General features: G+C 42.8%; 1 protein-coding gene across 1 annotated transcript in view; it reads right to left on the reverse strand.

Annotated features, from left to right (window-relative positions):
* Positions 1–8,478: 8,478 nt before the first annotated feature.
* The window catches only part of LOC102967133 (fibrous sheath-interacting protein 2-like), a 75,736-nt gene continuing 68,731 nt past the window's right edge, over positions 8,479–15,483 (reverse strand). Inside the window, 3 exon segments of the mRNA XM_042974106.1 lie at positions 8,479–8,691; positions 11,714–11,780; positions 14,749–14,792. Coding sequence (XP_042830040.1) covers positions 8,549–8,691; positions 11,714–11,780; positions 14,749–14,792 — 254 coding nt within the window. The 3' untranslated portion in view covers positions 8,479–8,548.

Here is a 15,483-nt window from a genome sequence, read left to right on the forward strand (position 1 = left end):
TCCATTGATAAAGGCCAGTGTACCTGGCTGAGTCCTTTTGTGTGCTTGGCAGTTCAGTGCCTCTTCTGTGATGGATGCTCTGATGGATGTTAACATGTGATACAGAAATATTCACAGTTTGCCTACTCCCACATGTCAGTCCACAGCATTTACACCAGACCTTGTCTCTAATCTTCAGCTCTTTTCCTTCCAGTATCCCAACTAGATAGGCCATTGGCCACAGCCTAGGAGTTGGTATATATGCAATAAATATTCTCAATTTTGGCCACTTCTTTTACACCAAGTCAAGTGCCCTGCTTGAGGTTCTGTCCATTGGAAAAATTTTCTTTCTCCTCCCCTGAATGTGGCTGTAATGCAGATAACATTCATCTTCATTTTGTGATGACCCACCAAGCTCAAATTGTTTTCTGCCCCAGCTGGTCATCCTGGAACCCCCATTTTGCTATAGGTGCAAAGATACAAGGGCTACCATTCTCTGCGTCTTTTAGGTTTTTAATAGTAACACTGATGTACTCTGTCTCCCCTGAGCTGTATTATTATTTTATGTATTGTTTAGGGTTCTGCCAGGGAAACAACCAGTAGAATATATGTATCCTGCTGTAAGCCAGTTCCTAATGAGAAAACATACAGGCATACCTTGTCTTCTACTTTGCTTAATTGTGCTTTACAGATAACTTTTTTTATAAATTAAGGGACTGTGGCAACCCTGTGTCGAAGTCTTGGTGTCATTTTTCCTCACACCATTTGCTTCGTGTCCCTGTCAGATTTTGGTAATTGCCATATTTCAAACTTTTTCATTATTATTACATTTGTTATGGTGATCTGTGACCAGTGGTTATGACTCACTGAAAGCTCAGATGATGGTTAGCATTTTTAGCAATAAAGTATTTTTCAATTAAGGTATGTACGTTGGTTTTTTTATGCATAATGCTATTTATTGCACACTTTAGACTACAGTATAGTGTAAACATAAGTTTTATATGCAGTGGGAAATGAAAAGATACATTAACGTGTTATTGTGATACTCGCTTTATTGTAGTCTGGAACTGAACCCCTGATAGCTCTGAGGGGTGTGTGTGTGTGTGTGTGTGTGTGTGTGTGTGGTAAGGAATTGAATTATGCAGTTGTTGGAGCTGGCTAGGCAAGTCTGAAATTTATAGGGCAGAATATTTAAGTCTGAAATGTATGAGGCTGGAAATGCTTGGGCAGGAGCTGACACTGCAGTCCACAGGCAGAATTTCTTCAGGGAAATCTCAGTTTTGCTATTAAGTTCTTCCAACTGATTAGATAAGTCCCACCCTGAATGAGGATAATCTCCTTTACTTAAAATCAACTGATTGTAGATGTTAATCACATCTATAAAATGCTTTCACAGCAGCATTTAGATTGATGTTTGATTAATTGATTGACAACCCCCCTACAGCCTGAGGCAAGTTGACACAGAAAAGTAACCATCCCAGTTTATTCTGGTCCATGGAGGAGGGGAACAGTTTCAGAGGTTTCCACTTGACTTTCCTCATGTGACAGCTCTTACCCATTAGGCTAAGGACCCACGTGGGGATTACTCTCAAGCAGCAACTCGGTTCCAGTCACACATTTGGGGAGTGGGAAATGACCACTAGGCAGGTCTGCAAGCCCCCTATGAGCCTTGTTATAGGCCAGGCCTTCAGTTATTATTCAGCCCTGAAACCTCCAGTCTAATAGGGCTGTGATCATGCTTCAGGTCTCTAGGTACAAATGTCAACTTTGATCTTGAATCCAGTATTCCTCAAATCTCTGGCTATTCTTTCCTCAGTGTTCATACATTGAAGCAAGTGGCTATAAGTCCCTTTAAGGGAAGTACTGAGGGGATATTCATCCTTGTCCTTCCTTCTACGGACCAAGCTACCTCTTCCAGGTCTGCAAACAGCTGAAGTTTGGAAACTGAGCAAGGAATTCAGAATTTTTATTGGGGAAACCTCCCTGAAACCCCTGCTCCTCTACTGTTGTCTTTTTCAGCTTGTAGATCCCGATACCCTTGCTCGCTGTCCATCTGTATTATTCCTAGGGACACCACAGTCCATCCACCATCTCTGCGACTCCCTGTGGGTAAGGCTCTCTTGGCTGTCCTTCAGGCCTTGTGGTTCATTTTGGTGTTTGCAACCTTCTGGCTTTTGGAAGGTAGCACCTCTACCTGGTCACTATTACTCTAGGGCCTCAGCTCTGTGATGGTCTCTTACTGCCATCCCTGGCCAGTAGAGGAGGTCACCTCTGAACTTAGTGATGCTGGTGCCCCTTTTATCAGTGCCTTCCTGATGGCCTTGGTAAATGAGGTGTTCCTGCACCTCCCTGCCCCCGCCCCATGGAACACTACCGTCTCATGGGGTTTTTCCAGTGTAGCACGTCCACTTCCCTCTGCCTTTTCATTCCTTCTTTTGCCATTTGTCAGGACGGCTCAGGCATTTCAATTTTGTTCAGTGGTAGCCATCACTTTCTCCAAGCCTCTAAGAGCCACCTTAGTAGAGACTTTGTATCTCCTGCAGGTCCTTGCCAGGGGATTAAATCTGTATTTTGAGAATGTCCTCTCAAATCAGTGAATTTTTGCTTTTCTGTTCCTCTTGATATAGCACCCTCAAAATCCAAACCCAATGCTTCCTTGGCTCCTGTCAGTGCCTGTCAGCTAATTCTTGCAGCTCTTTGGTGTTATTCTTTCTTCTCTTTACTAGGCTCAGGACTGACCTAGCCAGGTTATGCTGGATTGAATGTGGGATTTAATCCTAGTTTTCAGTTTAGGAACCAGGAGAGGGGCTGGACACAGCTCCTTGGAGGGGGATACGAGTTGCCTTGAGGGAGCAGGCTCTGCAGCATCTTCCGGTGAAGGGAAAATGCTAGCTCTCATTAGGGAAGAGTGGTCCCCTCTGCAAGGTAAAGTCTGGGAGGGGATGTCTGCAGAGCCAACACCCTGAGGAGTGTCTGGCTAGATGTTCCCACTCCATGTCTCAGGGTCTCAGGATCTCAGGATTTTCCAACTACATGGAGTCATGTGGCCCTGACTTCAGCAGAGCAGACCCACCATGTATTAAATATTGAGTATTTAGTCTCTCTTGAGTTCTGCCACTCCCGTATGTTCTTCTTTGGTCTGCTCCTCCACTGCGGGAGAAAAGGACTTCTTTGTAAGCTCCACAGAGAGTCTCTGGCTCTCACACTTTAGCTACTTATTAACTGTCATCCATTTCTCATTACTCTGCTGCAGGGCGTCAGTACAACTTGACAGTATTCAGCCATCTCCACTGTCTCTGTAGGCCATATTCCTCTCATATATTTCAAAAGTCTGAATCACCACATCTGCAAGGCCATTCTCCCAGTTTTCCCAGGTCATCTCCAGAGAACTGTTTAGCACTTGGGCTGCCATCTTGTGCCTGGGACTGTCTGTGCCCTACACCCCCATCAGGACAGTGTCCATTTTGTCCACCAGCCAATGACTGAGGCAGTCCTGGAACCCCATCTTATCACAGCCTGTTTTCTTGGACCACCACTGGCACCATTTGTGCTAGTTTGAATTCTCTGAGAAGCAGATGCCAAGGTGAGATTGGCATGTAAGAGATTTACTAGGGAAAACGCCTGTGAGGGAAAATGAGTGGGAGCTAGAGAAGTCCAGGAGAGCTGATGGACAGACTAGATGCAGGTCTAAATTCTGTGGAAGAGAGAGGGAAGGAAGGAAGGGTGTTGGGTAGGAAAGATCTTGGACTATGTGGTGCAGTTCTAAGAACATTTTGGCAAAACAAGTGCGTCTGTTGGGAGAGGCAGTCCACTGTGGGTCGTGAGCATCCTTGCACATTCTTGGTGAGGCTTTTTAAAGCAAGGCTCATTGGTCTCCCTAATACTGAGCCACTTGTGCAGGGCAAGGTGACCACAATGTGACTATCATTGAACTGCTTGCTTCCCAGGGGAGGGGCACTGGTTTGTTTGCTCATTGCTCAAGAAGTCCTGGGCCCTTGACCTTGGGTTCCTCAGCTGCGATGCAACCCACTGCATGGGTAGTGCCCCATCTGAGCCCATTACATTGTTCTGTAGGATTTGGGACAGGGGAGCTTGCAAAGCTTCACTGATACTCATGCTGATGCCATTTGCTGTGCTGTAATAAACTGTCTTGTTCTAACTCATTAAGTCTCCCTGTCTACTTTCTACATCTGTGAAGTAGTGTCAGAGCCAGTCCTTGCTATCCTTTGTCAGGCTGGAGTTCTTCCCTGGCAGCATCCCTGACTCCAAGTCACCTGTTAAGGGAGTCCTGTGTCTCACAGGAATGGCTTGTCTTAATATCTCTGCCACATTCAGTCATTGGCGGAGAACAGCTTGTGGGAAGTTTGGCCTTGGTGAACATGCAGGGATAATGGATTTCAGCTACACAGCACTGGATTTCAGAGCTCAGCAGCTGTGGCCATTTGTCACTTATGCTCCCTGTAGTCAGAAATCTGAGAGGCGCGTATGCACCCTGCACTAGGCCAAGCCTGAAGCAACCAGCTAGCAATTGGTGTTAGTTGATCTTTGGGTACAGTGAATGTTCCTTTCATGGATTCACTTCACAGAAGACAGTTGGAATTCATTGGTGGACAAATTCCCAGTGATCTCAAGGCTAAACAGCCACATTGAATGAAGTGCTCAATTAAGAATGTTTTTTGCCATATCAATATTTCTTTCATGTAGCCTAATTAACATCCTAGTCTGTCAGTCCCTTTTTGCTTCCTCTAACCTTTTGGGCCGGATAAGTATCTGTCTCAGCAATTTATAAACTCATTGAATCCTAAAATGGAAATAATCCTTATCTGGTACAGGACATACCTTCTGTAAACATGTTTTGAAGCTCTTTGAAAGGAATAACTTGGTCATTGTCTAAGTGGTATTCTAGTGAAGTATAAAGTGCTCAGTGCTGTGCTGTCAGGACCAAAGAATAAAGTTAAGTGTTTCATGATGTCTTTTATTTTATCTGAAATTGTCAACTTAGAAGACGTATTTTGGGTGTAATTATTTGCACTAGGATTAAACTTAGAGTTCTTCCTTTACTAAATAAGTGGCTCCTGATTTCTACAAGTGTTACTGGAAACTGTGTCATAAAATAGATAAGAGCAGGTCATATTTTTCAGTAGGAAATAATCTATAATTACATTTGCGATAAGCATTTGGTATTCTATAAATTAAGTATGACCAATAGTATGTCATCAAAGATATATTGGTCCCTAGACAAATCATTAAAAATACTGAACTTAATATGTTGGGTCCTATAAAGGGGCAAAGCCGTATGACCTATGTTAATTAAGTTACTCTGAAGTGTATGTGTATCACACAAATACATGGCTGTTGTAATTTTATATTTAAGGCCAGTATACTCTCCACAATGAACTTCAGTCAAAAATTTGAATACGTTTTGCCAGCTTAGGGTTTAGAAGAGTACTTTGGGGATGATTAGAGATGACCTAACCTCTTTAAAGAAGCCATTTTAAAAAGTCTGAACTGATGTTTTCTTTTTTCTCATGCCTCACGAGAAACTGAGGTATTAGATATTCCATTTGGCTTGGGATAGGGTTAGAAATGACTTGAGAAGTGATGGTGATTATGATGATGTTTCTTCAAGAGAAAGGCATTTATTAGCAAGTAGCTAATAACAGCAAAAACCCCTCATGATTATTAAATTAAATCTCTAACTTATTTGGATTTTTTATTAGTATGTCATATGATTGCCAAATCATAAAATATACTCTGTGATTGTTATCAGAGTACACATCTTATTTTGCAAGCTGATTTTGTTTTTTTCAAATGTACACTTGTATTTATGTTATCACTATCCTTGTCATTTTCAGTGTCTGTATGGAACTTGTCATTTTCAGTGTCTGTATGGCATTGTTTCTTGTTAACACACCGCACCATTTCCCCCACTTGGATTGTTATAATTTTTCATCATGATCAATAGTACCGTTATGAACATTTTTATACAGAGTCCCTTTTAAATTTTTCTTTTTGTATTATTCCCTTGGACCACATTCCCCAAAGTGGAGTTATCAGATCCAAAAGTACAGACAGAACAATCGGTTGTCTTACTTATTGGTAGGTAGATTGCTTTTCAGAAAGATCAAATTTGTGGAACGATCAGCACTGTAGAGTGCAAATGTAATTTTCCCTCTACATTCTGGACAACACTGGCTTTTTTCATTTTATTCCTTGTTTCTTTTCTGGAAGGTATATTGTGATACCTTCAGGTTATTTTAATTTGCATTTTCTTTCATTGCAAGTGAGGCAGTGCATTTTTACTTTTAGTACTTAAATCTATTTAGATGGTTCCATCTCCAAGGGCTATAGCTACTAGCTCAAGCATTCTTATGTATTTTGGCCAGCAGGCTTTGAACCACTATGGTAAGGACCTTTCCTCCCATGGTGGTGCTCACCTTTTGACATTTAGCATTGACATTAATTTGACAAAAAGCATTGTTTAAATTTTTTTTTTGAATGTTTATTTTTGAAGAAGAGGGAGAGAGAAACAGTGTGAGCAGGGGAGGAGCAGAGAGAAAGGGAGACAGAATCCAAAGTGGGCTCCAGGCTCTGGGCTGTCAGCACAGAGCCTGACGTGGGGCTTAAACCCACAAACCGTGAGATCATGACCTGAGCCGAAGTCGGACGCTTAACCGACTGAGCCACCCAGGCGCCCCAACAAAAAGCATGTTTAAAATGAGGACTGAGTTTATTTGAAGCTACAAATGCAACCATAGAAACTGACCAAATCACTGGTTCCAGGAAATAGTGTCTGTCAAATAGCATGCTTGCATTCTCTGTCTCTCCTTCCATTCTCCTCTCCCTCCATCTTTTCCTCTCTGTTTTCTGCCTTTTTGAGGGAAGATATTCAATTAGACTTCCTTCTAAAGCCATACATTAACACACTTGTTACTCATAGAGTATATCGGGAAGGACACTCGATTCAGTGGTAAAAGAGATTGCTTCTGGAACGAACCAGGTAGCATCTGGGAGAGGAGAGGTGAAGAGGCTTTTCACCACACCGTTTGTACTTTTGAATTCCAAACTGGATTTATATTACTTATTAATAAAAACAAATTAAATCCATATGTAAGAGTAGTATTTGTCATTGTGAACCTTTAAAAAATGACTTTAAAACTTAGGCTGCTGCATGTGGTGAATTTCAGTATGTAAGGGCAGGAATGAGTGAATAGATGAAGGCAGCCAAATTTGGGGGATAGGTGATTTTTGGGCAGAACTGCCTGCCGTTTTATTTGCAAAAGTTCAGTTAACATTTATGGACTATCAGTACAGCATAAAGGAAATTTACTTGCCTAGAAATATTTCCCTGGGGAGTTTTGGATAAGGTTGGAACCTTCCTCTGACCTAACTTTTTGGATAAAGTATGAGAATGACTAGTTGATTGATCATCTTCCTGTATACTGAGTGGATAGAGGGAGGCCAGAGTGGTGGTTTCAGTACCAGAGTGGTGTTTCTGTCCTGTGGAAGCAGTTTCTAGCCAAACACTATGTTTGAGGCCAGCTGGCAGGAACAGGTTCTGATTTGCTCTTTGTGATGCCTTGAATTTGGTGTTCTAGAAGGGGCCTATCTTTTGTCCATCAATTGAGTTTTGGCAAGTGCAGGAGCACAGATATGACTGGAAAGCTCCCTCTGGCCACATTGGTGGTTCATGTGTCTTGAAGGGGCCAAGAGGATGCCTGGAGGCTTCCAGAGCCCCTCTGAGGAGTCAGATAGTTGCACTGGTGTTTGGGGATAGACTTTGGAAATGAGCTTTCAGGGAATTCTTCAACCTAATCTGAATTGGGCTACTGTACATGAGGCCATGTACTAACTAGACTGGTCCTATCCAGTAAGGGAGCCACTAGCTCTACATAGCTATTTAAATGGAAATAAAGTGAAAAATTCAGTTGTTCAATAATACTAGTGACTAAATAGCTTTGTGGGGCTAGTGGCTACTGTACTGGAATGAAAAAAAAAATATATATATATATAATTGGACAGCACTGAATTAGATCATTCAGACATGGCGGCATTGTATGCAGCTCTGTGACCAGAGGTGAAAGCCTTCCTGGTACTTTCCAGGCCTACCTGGTCCTACCTGTCCTTTGAGGATTACCTCAATTCCAGTTCCTCCAGGAAACTTATCCTGACCACTGCAGCTCACAACCATGACTCCCTTCTTTGAACTCCTAGAGCACACAAAATACATGATGACTCACTCTTGTTGGTGTCACACTTTCACTTTTAAGTTAGTCTTATTTTGCCAGCAAAGGCTTCAGGGCCCTCAAGAGCAGAGATTGAATCCCACGCTGCCTGGCAGATACATCCCTCTGGGAGGGACAGTCCCTCTTTTCATGCCAAAATCAGAAGCATTTGTTAACCCCTTCTTTTCTCTAGCTGCCTTTTTGTACATTCTTTGCTCTTACTGTTTATAAGAATTTAAAAGTATTTATAAGAATCAGCGTGTGGTACACAATGTCATGTTTCAAAACCATTTATTTTTTGAGGAAGGCTAGCACCATTATTGATGTTAGGTGTAGCAGCAGCCTCAGCTTCTGTCCTGGTGAGGGGGTGAGGTTGAGGAAGATCTGGAAACATTGGCCTTGGATCTTGAAAACACTTTGGACAGAACTGATGATGCCTTCTTCAACATTTCAGACCGCTGTTTGGAAGTACTGGGCTTATCAGCATCTGTAAACAAACCAAAAGATAAATCTGGTCATTTATTGGGCTTTCTAACTGAGCCTGTCAGGCTAGGGGACTGATAATTTAGGATTCAGAAAGAATCATTTATATAATAACTTCTGAGGTTTTTAAAAAAATTTTTTAATGTTTATTTTTTGAGAGAGAGAGACAGAGTGAGAGTTTGGGAGGGGCAGAGACAGAGGGAGACACAGAATCTGAAGCAGGCTCCAGGCTCTGAGCTGTCAGCACAGAGCCCAACTGGGGACTTGTACTCACAAATCGCAAGATCATGACCTGAGCTGAAGTCGGACGCTTAACTGACTGAGCCACCCAGGGCGCCTCAAACTTTTGAGTTTTAAAGTGCTTTCACAAAGAGTCTTATTTTAAAGTTTTAAATTTTCATTCCAGTATGGGTAACAGACAGTGGTATATTAGTTTAGGTGTACAATATAGTGATTCAAAAATTCTATACATTTCTCAGTGCTCATTATGATAACACAAGGAATCTTTAGTTGCTCCTTCTGACACTCTTGGGAAGGAAACCAGAAACATTCAGTAATCTGAGATGACCTTAATGACTTTGGATGAGGTAGGAAGGTGGCCAAGTTGGCATTAGAGCCCAGGCTTTGACGTGCAGGCCAGCTCTGTACTGCCTGCACCCTGATGCTTCTTGAGCCAGCTCAGCAGTACGTGTCTCCCTCATGCCATCAGGTAACTATCCAAAACAGCCTGAGGAGCTAATTCCACATGAAAATGTTACTTCCGTCCATTTCAGAATGTCCAGGTAAAAGCAGCAGTGCATTAAAAAAGGTTATCGTTTCTCACTTGCTTTGGGTAAATTTTCAGTTGACTGACCCCAAGTGATCTGTTTGTTGTGTGAGCTATAAAGGACTTGTGTGGCCAATAAGTCTCCATTTGGATCCATTTTTTCTGCACCAGTTGTTTTGTGCAAAGGGCTCTTAAAGTCTATCATAATTTATGTTAACAGAATGATTATTGTATCTGTAAGGACAGAAATGAGCATTTATCTGTGCTGCTGATGCATCATGACAGGATGTCATGAAAAGACAACAGGGCAATAAACCACATACTTTCTTGTTTCCAGTAAACGACAATGTTCTTCTATAACTTTTGCAGTTACCTAGCTTTTGATCTTCGCCAGCAATATAACCTTGGGAATCTCAAGAATCTATGCTTAAAAGTAAAGTAGCAGATAGAAAATTTACTCCCAAATAAGGGGGAGAAGTTTAGCTTTTCCAATTAATAATGCAGTCCTGGAATGTGCTAGTAGTTGATAAAATAAGAACAACCTAAAAATAAGGAAAAAGTCAAAATTTGCAGAGGCAAAGACAAAGGCTTGAATGGAGAGACCTACAGTCTAAAAAAGCAAGACAAAAGACTTTCAGTTACAGGATGGAGGCATATGCTGCAAGGCCATATTCTGAAAATCTCACTGGAGGGGAAAAATGAAACTTTATTTTTGCAATTTGAGGATCTTGTTAAGAAAGCAGATGCCTGGACCCCATTTCCCAGAGACACTAACTGGGACGCTCTGGGGAGGGGCCAGGATTCTGAATTGTTAATAAGCATCCTGGGTGATCCTGATGCAAGCTGTCACTGGACAACACTTTGGGCCACTGCTCTAGTGGATGCTGCATATTATTTAAAGACTGGCACTGGCTAGAATAAGAGCATACACAAAGCTCATCCCTAGGGGCACAGTGAAACCTCTGGCTAACAATTCCTACTCCTTTCAAAGCCAAACTTCTGGAAAGAGAAATCAATCACTGGGTGTGACATTCACAGCATGCTGGAAGTAGGAGTTAGGTATTATGTCAAAATGAAGCCAGCATGGTGAGACCAACTCTCTTTCAAGATACCCTGATGCTGCTTTGATCAGCTTGTGAGCAGTGTAGTGGGGTTCACTTGGTTGACACTGGTTGCTATGAGAAAAGAGATGTGTTTATGGCCAAATTGAATTTGCCACAATGCATGCCAAGTACTATAGTATGTCACTTCACACTATGAACTGATTTAGACTCCCGATAAAACCGTATTTTGTAAAAAAACAAAAACAAAAACAAAAACACATTATAAGCCATAATGGGCATGTGTTGGCCTAGAGAAGTCCCCTTTTTCTTATGGGTTTTCATAAACAGACATCACTGTAATTTCTAATAAATTCTCCTTGGTGGGCCTTTTTACTATTTTGAGCACAACGTTGGCCATTTATGCATTTCTCCCTTCAAAAGCCGTTATCAGAGAAAAAATGTGTTATTTGAATTCAGAGGTGCTGCCAGTGAGTTCCTCTAATGTGCAGAATGCAGGGGTTGGGGGGGAGGTGTCCTGGTCAAACTAAAGGTCCAGAAGAATATGATTTTCCTATTTGATTGGACATGCAGTCAAAAACCTAGGTGGGATCTTTCCTTTCCTACTTGCCACTCAATGCTGCAGGCTTTCCTTGGTCACTACCCATTCTGAGATGCAGTGGCAACTGGATGTAGCCCCTGGCTGGTAGGAAGAAAGAATGTGGGATAAAAGTCACAGGAACTGTGAGGTTAGAGCCCTGGCTCTACCACTTTCTGGCTTTGCAACATCAGGCAGGTCATTTGCTTCCATTTTCTCTTCTGTATAACAGGACTTTAAGACTTGCAGAGGCAACATGGCATGGTAAGTTATTTCACTTCAGTGACTCTGTTTCCACAGCAGTACAATGGGTATGATGCTTCCCAGGGTGGATGTGAGAAAAATACTTAGCAGAATGCCTGGTGCATAGCTGATACCTAATAAATGTTACTTCCAGTAAATGTCACCCCTTTGCTGTGAGGTTCAACTCAGAGAACTGCATTATAACTTGCAAATAACAATCTAGATACACTGTTCGTAATATTATTTCAGCCCCATATTGGTGGTGGGTAAGGCTGCTGCAAGACAGGAACCACTCACTGCAAGGGGGGAATGAATAATCAAAACTTCTATAGAATGACATATTTGAGAGCTTCATTATAAAATGATAAATATGTTGTACCTGAAATGCCATCACTTGAAGAATAAAGGCTTCCCAGACCACTTTCACGTTGATAGAGGGTGATAAACTGCCAAGACAGAGGTGAAATACTAGCTTAAGCCCCCTGTCCTTTGTTGGACAGTGAATACCAGAAGTACGTAGAAACCCTCAAGGGACAAAGCACAACTGTGTGGCATTATACACTGTAATCTTGGTGCTCTGCAGTCTCAATTATTCTCCGGGATTTTGGCCATTCCTAGGCATGACTTCTCGTAATTCTTGCCTGTTGTGACACCCAGGATTGGCCTCAGGCTTGGACATGGGCTGCCCCTATAGGATAATTTCAAGGGCTCAAGTGTTGCAAAAAAATGTCAGCCATGCCTGCCCCCTCCCTCCTGGAGCTTAGAATAAATAACATTTTTAGATCCTTCTCTGAGAGAAGATAATCATGGGGGGGTCTCAAGGGGAGAAGGGGGAAAAGGGATGTCCATTTTACTACTCCAATCTCCCTTTAAATAATTCGTAACAGTTGTGAGGTCTGGAGCGAGTAAGTGGCAGTGTGGGGTTGTGGGAGCATGGAGGTGGTAGGGCAGGGATAGTGGCTCAGATGCTGGCTTTGCTCTGTGGACTTTTATCCCCTCCTGGAATGCAGAAGCAGCATGATCCTATAAGGGCACAAAATAGGCTGGGGGAGATGGCCAGGCTGCAGGGTAGCCATTCTGTGATGGTGGCAGTTAAAAAGGAAGTGGCAAATCAATAAACTAAGGCATAAACACATGCAAGATGAGAGAAGTGTGTTTGGTGTTGATGGTGAGGAGGGCAGAGTATTATCATAGAAGCTTGATTCTAATTCTTCCAAGAGGATTTGAGGCAGCTTATGGACATAAGACATTGCAAAAGAGGATATTTAAAGGGATAATCTGGGACAGGGACAATCTAAAGAAATGGTTCTCAGCAGTAGCAGCACAGTAGAACCATCTGGAGAAATATTAAAAATAGGCATGCTTGAGCCCCACCCCAAATTGAACAGGAACCCCTGAGGGTGGGGCAAGCATTTCTTTGTTTTCTAAGTTGCCCAGTTCACTCTACGTGCAGCCAGGCTGAGCACTTCTGATCTAAAGGAAGGTGGGGTCGGGTGGGGCAGATGCCCCCAAATGGCCTGACATGAGTAGGTGAAGTCAATGGTTTGTAGTGCTGGCTACACATTAAAGTAGCCAGCCTTTAGAACTCTCAAGGGTAGGCTTTAGAACTCTCAAGGCCCCAGCTGCAACCCAGACTAATCAGAATCTCTGGAGGTGAGGCCTGGGAATCAGTTTTTAAAGTTTGCCAGATGATTCCAGGTGTAGCCACGGTTGAGAACTTCTGCTCTGTGTAGTAGTTTCCAATTATGGCTTTACATCAGACTAACGGGGAGAAAGCTGGGGAACTCCTAACACAGAGATTAAATTTGGCTCTGATGGCTGAGGCTGTTCTTTCAACAAATGTTAATTGGGCATCTACTATATTTCAGCCCTGTGTTAGGTGCTGGGCATACAGTTATGAACAAAACAAAGCCCTTGCCATCATGAAGCTTATATTCAAGTGAATAGAGAGTCTACCAGAGGATTAAGGCAGGAATGTTTGTCTGCTTTGTTTATTGTTGAATCTCCAGTGCGTGGCACATAGTAGGCGCTTGATAAAAAATTGTTAAATAAATGAATGATTGAATAATGACTTAAGTGTTATGACAAAAAATAAAGCAGGATAGGGGAGGATACTGTGTGTGTGTGTTTCCATTTTACATAGTGGTAGTCAGGGAAGGCCTCACAGAGAAGGTGACTTTTGAGCAAAGACTGAAAGGAGATGGGGGAGCAAGACACAGCTATCTGGGGATAGAGTGTTCCTGGCAAAGGAAGAGCAAGTGCAAAGGCCCTGAGGTAAGAGCATGCTTGGCATTTTAGGGGAGCAGTAAGGAGGCCAGTGTATCCAGAGGAGTGACAATGAGTGGACAGAAGGGTAACAGAGTGTCACACAGAGGTAATGGGGGTTGCGCAGAGAGATGGTGGGCAGCTCATACAGGGGTGTTTAGACTATAGTAAGGACTTAGGCATTAAGGGAAATATAATGGCTTCTTTTTTGTGTCTGACAATGGAGAGTGTATGCATTCATGTATATAGTGACTGATGTTTTTCTGGAGCTGAATGCAAGCAGGAATTTCTTTGCTACTCAATAAGGAATGCTGAATATCTTAATGGATCATGTCTTTAATTTTACAATGGCAAAAAACTCAGCAAGTGAGATGGACAATCAGCAAAAAGAGTCAGGATGAGTCAGGGAATCAGCTTGGCAATGGAAAAGTCTATCAGTAGACCTCCACACTGGAGATTCTACCTCTCCTCTTAATGTTTTCTTGGAAACCATGGCTTCTAAGTGATGCTTGATGTTGTCAAATAGATGTTAGCATTGCTAAATGAGAAGTGCCTGGAAAACTGATGTGGGGTGTGTGTGTGTGTGTGTGTATGCACACTCATGCGTGTGCATGTGTGTACATGCTGGGGAGAGAGGTTAAAGCAATCATGGAGAGAAGCAAAAGTGATACAAAACAGAGAAGAGGGTCCAGGAGGATCTGTGGCGTCAGCCATTATTGGAAACTTCCCAAGAGGGCCTTAGGGAAGGGAAATTTCTTGGGATCACACTGAGGAGTTGCTCAGACATTTGGAAAGCTGTCTATGAAGGGTCAGTGCTCAGGGATAATGGGAAGTAGCTGGAATGAGCACTCATTTCCCTTAAGCAGTGCCCCTTCCTCTTTGAAGCACCCGTTCCCTCTCTGCCCCCACCAGGTCCCTTGTCTTGTCTACCTGGGAGTGCACTGGGACTCACTCCTGTTCAGCTTTTCTCTAGAGGCTACAGGAACCAAACTGTGCGGGACTATTTTAAGGCACTATCGGGGGTGTGGACAAGGGAGTGCTTCCTGATGGACTTCAGAACACACAATACAGTCCCTCACTTGAAGGCAGTCCCTTATTTCTATCAGGGCTTCACTAGCTCACAATGAGGGGCCAGTGAAAAATATTTACCTTAATTGTGCTTGCCCTTTCCAGATCTGGACGTTCAAGACTTTCTGTGATCAAAATACAATATTGGAAAAACAATTATTTCAGAGACATGTACAAATTTTGGCACAAAAATAATCTCAACAATTTAACAAAGGATCACAGAAATTAGGCAAACAGAAAAAGCTGAAAAGAGGTAAGACCCCTAGAATTATGGGCACAAGTCTTGGTCCTTCACTCCCCAACTGGGGAAGACAGTGGGTAATGTGGTAGGAACACCAGGCAGCACATCAGGAAAGGCAGGCTTTGCAGCTAGCTGTGCATCTTGCACAGCCACTCAAACTCTGTGGGCTTCTTCGTTCATCTGTAAAATGGGAAATTAGGCTGTGGATGATTTCTAAGGACCCCTATAGCTCTCTGGTTGCAGGGAGTTGAAAAGAACTGGATGGGGCTGCCAGCTAGAGGAAGGCTGGAAAGGACGGTGCTGCTCTTAGGAAATGGTTGCTTCCCATGAAGATCAGGGGAGCACTGGGGCATTATCTTGAATTCCAGGAGACATCAGTGATTGACAGACACCACTGACATTTGGCCTTAGGAGGTAGAGATGATACCAAGAGGGAAGTTTCAAAAGGACCCACAGTTAGGGAGGGAGAGAACAGTAGAACAATGGACGTGTTTGGAGTCAGAAAAACTGTGTTTGAATCTTAGCTTCATTATGGAGCTCAGCGAACAGTGGTGAGTTCTGTAACTTCTCTGACT

Source organism: Panthera tigris, chromosome X (genome assembly GCF_018350195.1).
Source record: "Panthera tigris isolate Pti1 chromosome X, P.tigris_Pti1_mat1.1, whole genome shotgun sequence".
NCBI lineage: Eukaryota > Metazoa > Chordata > Mammalia > Carnivora > Felidae > Panthera > Panthera tigris.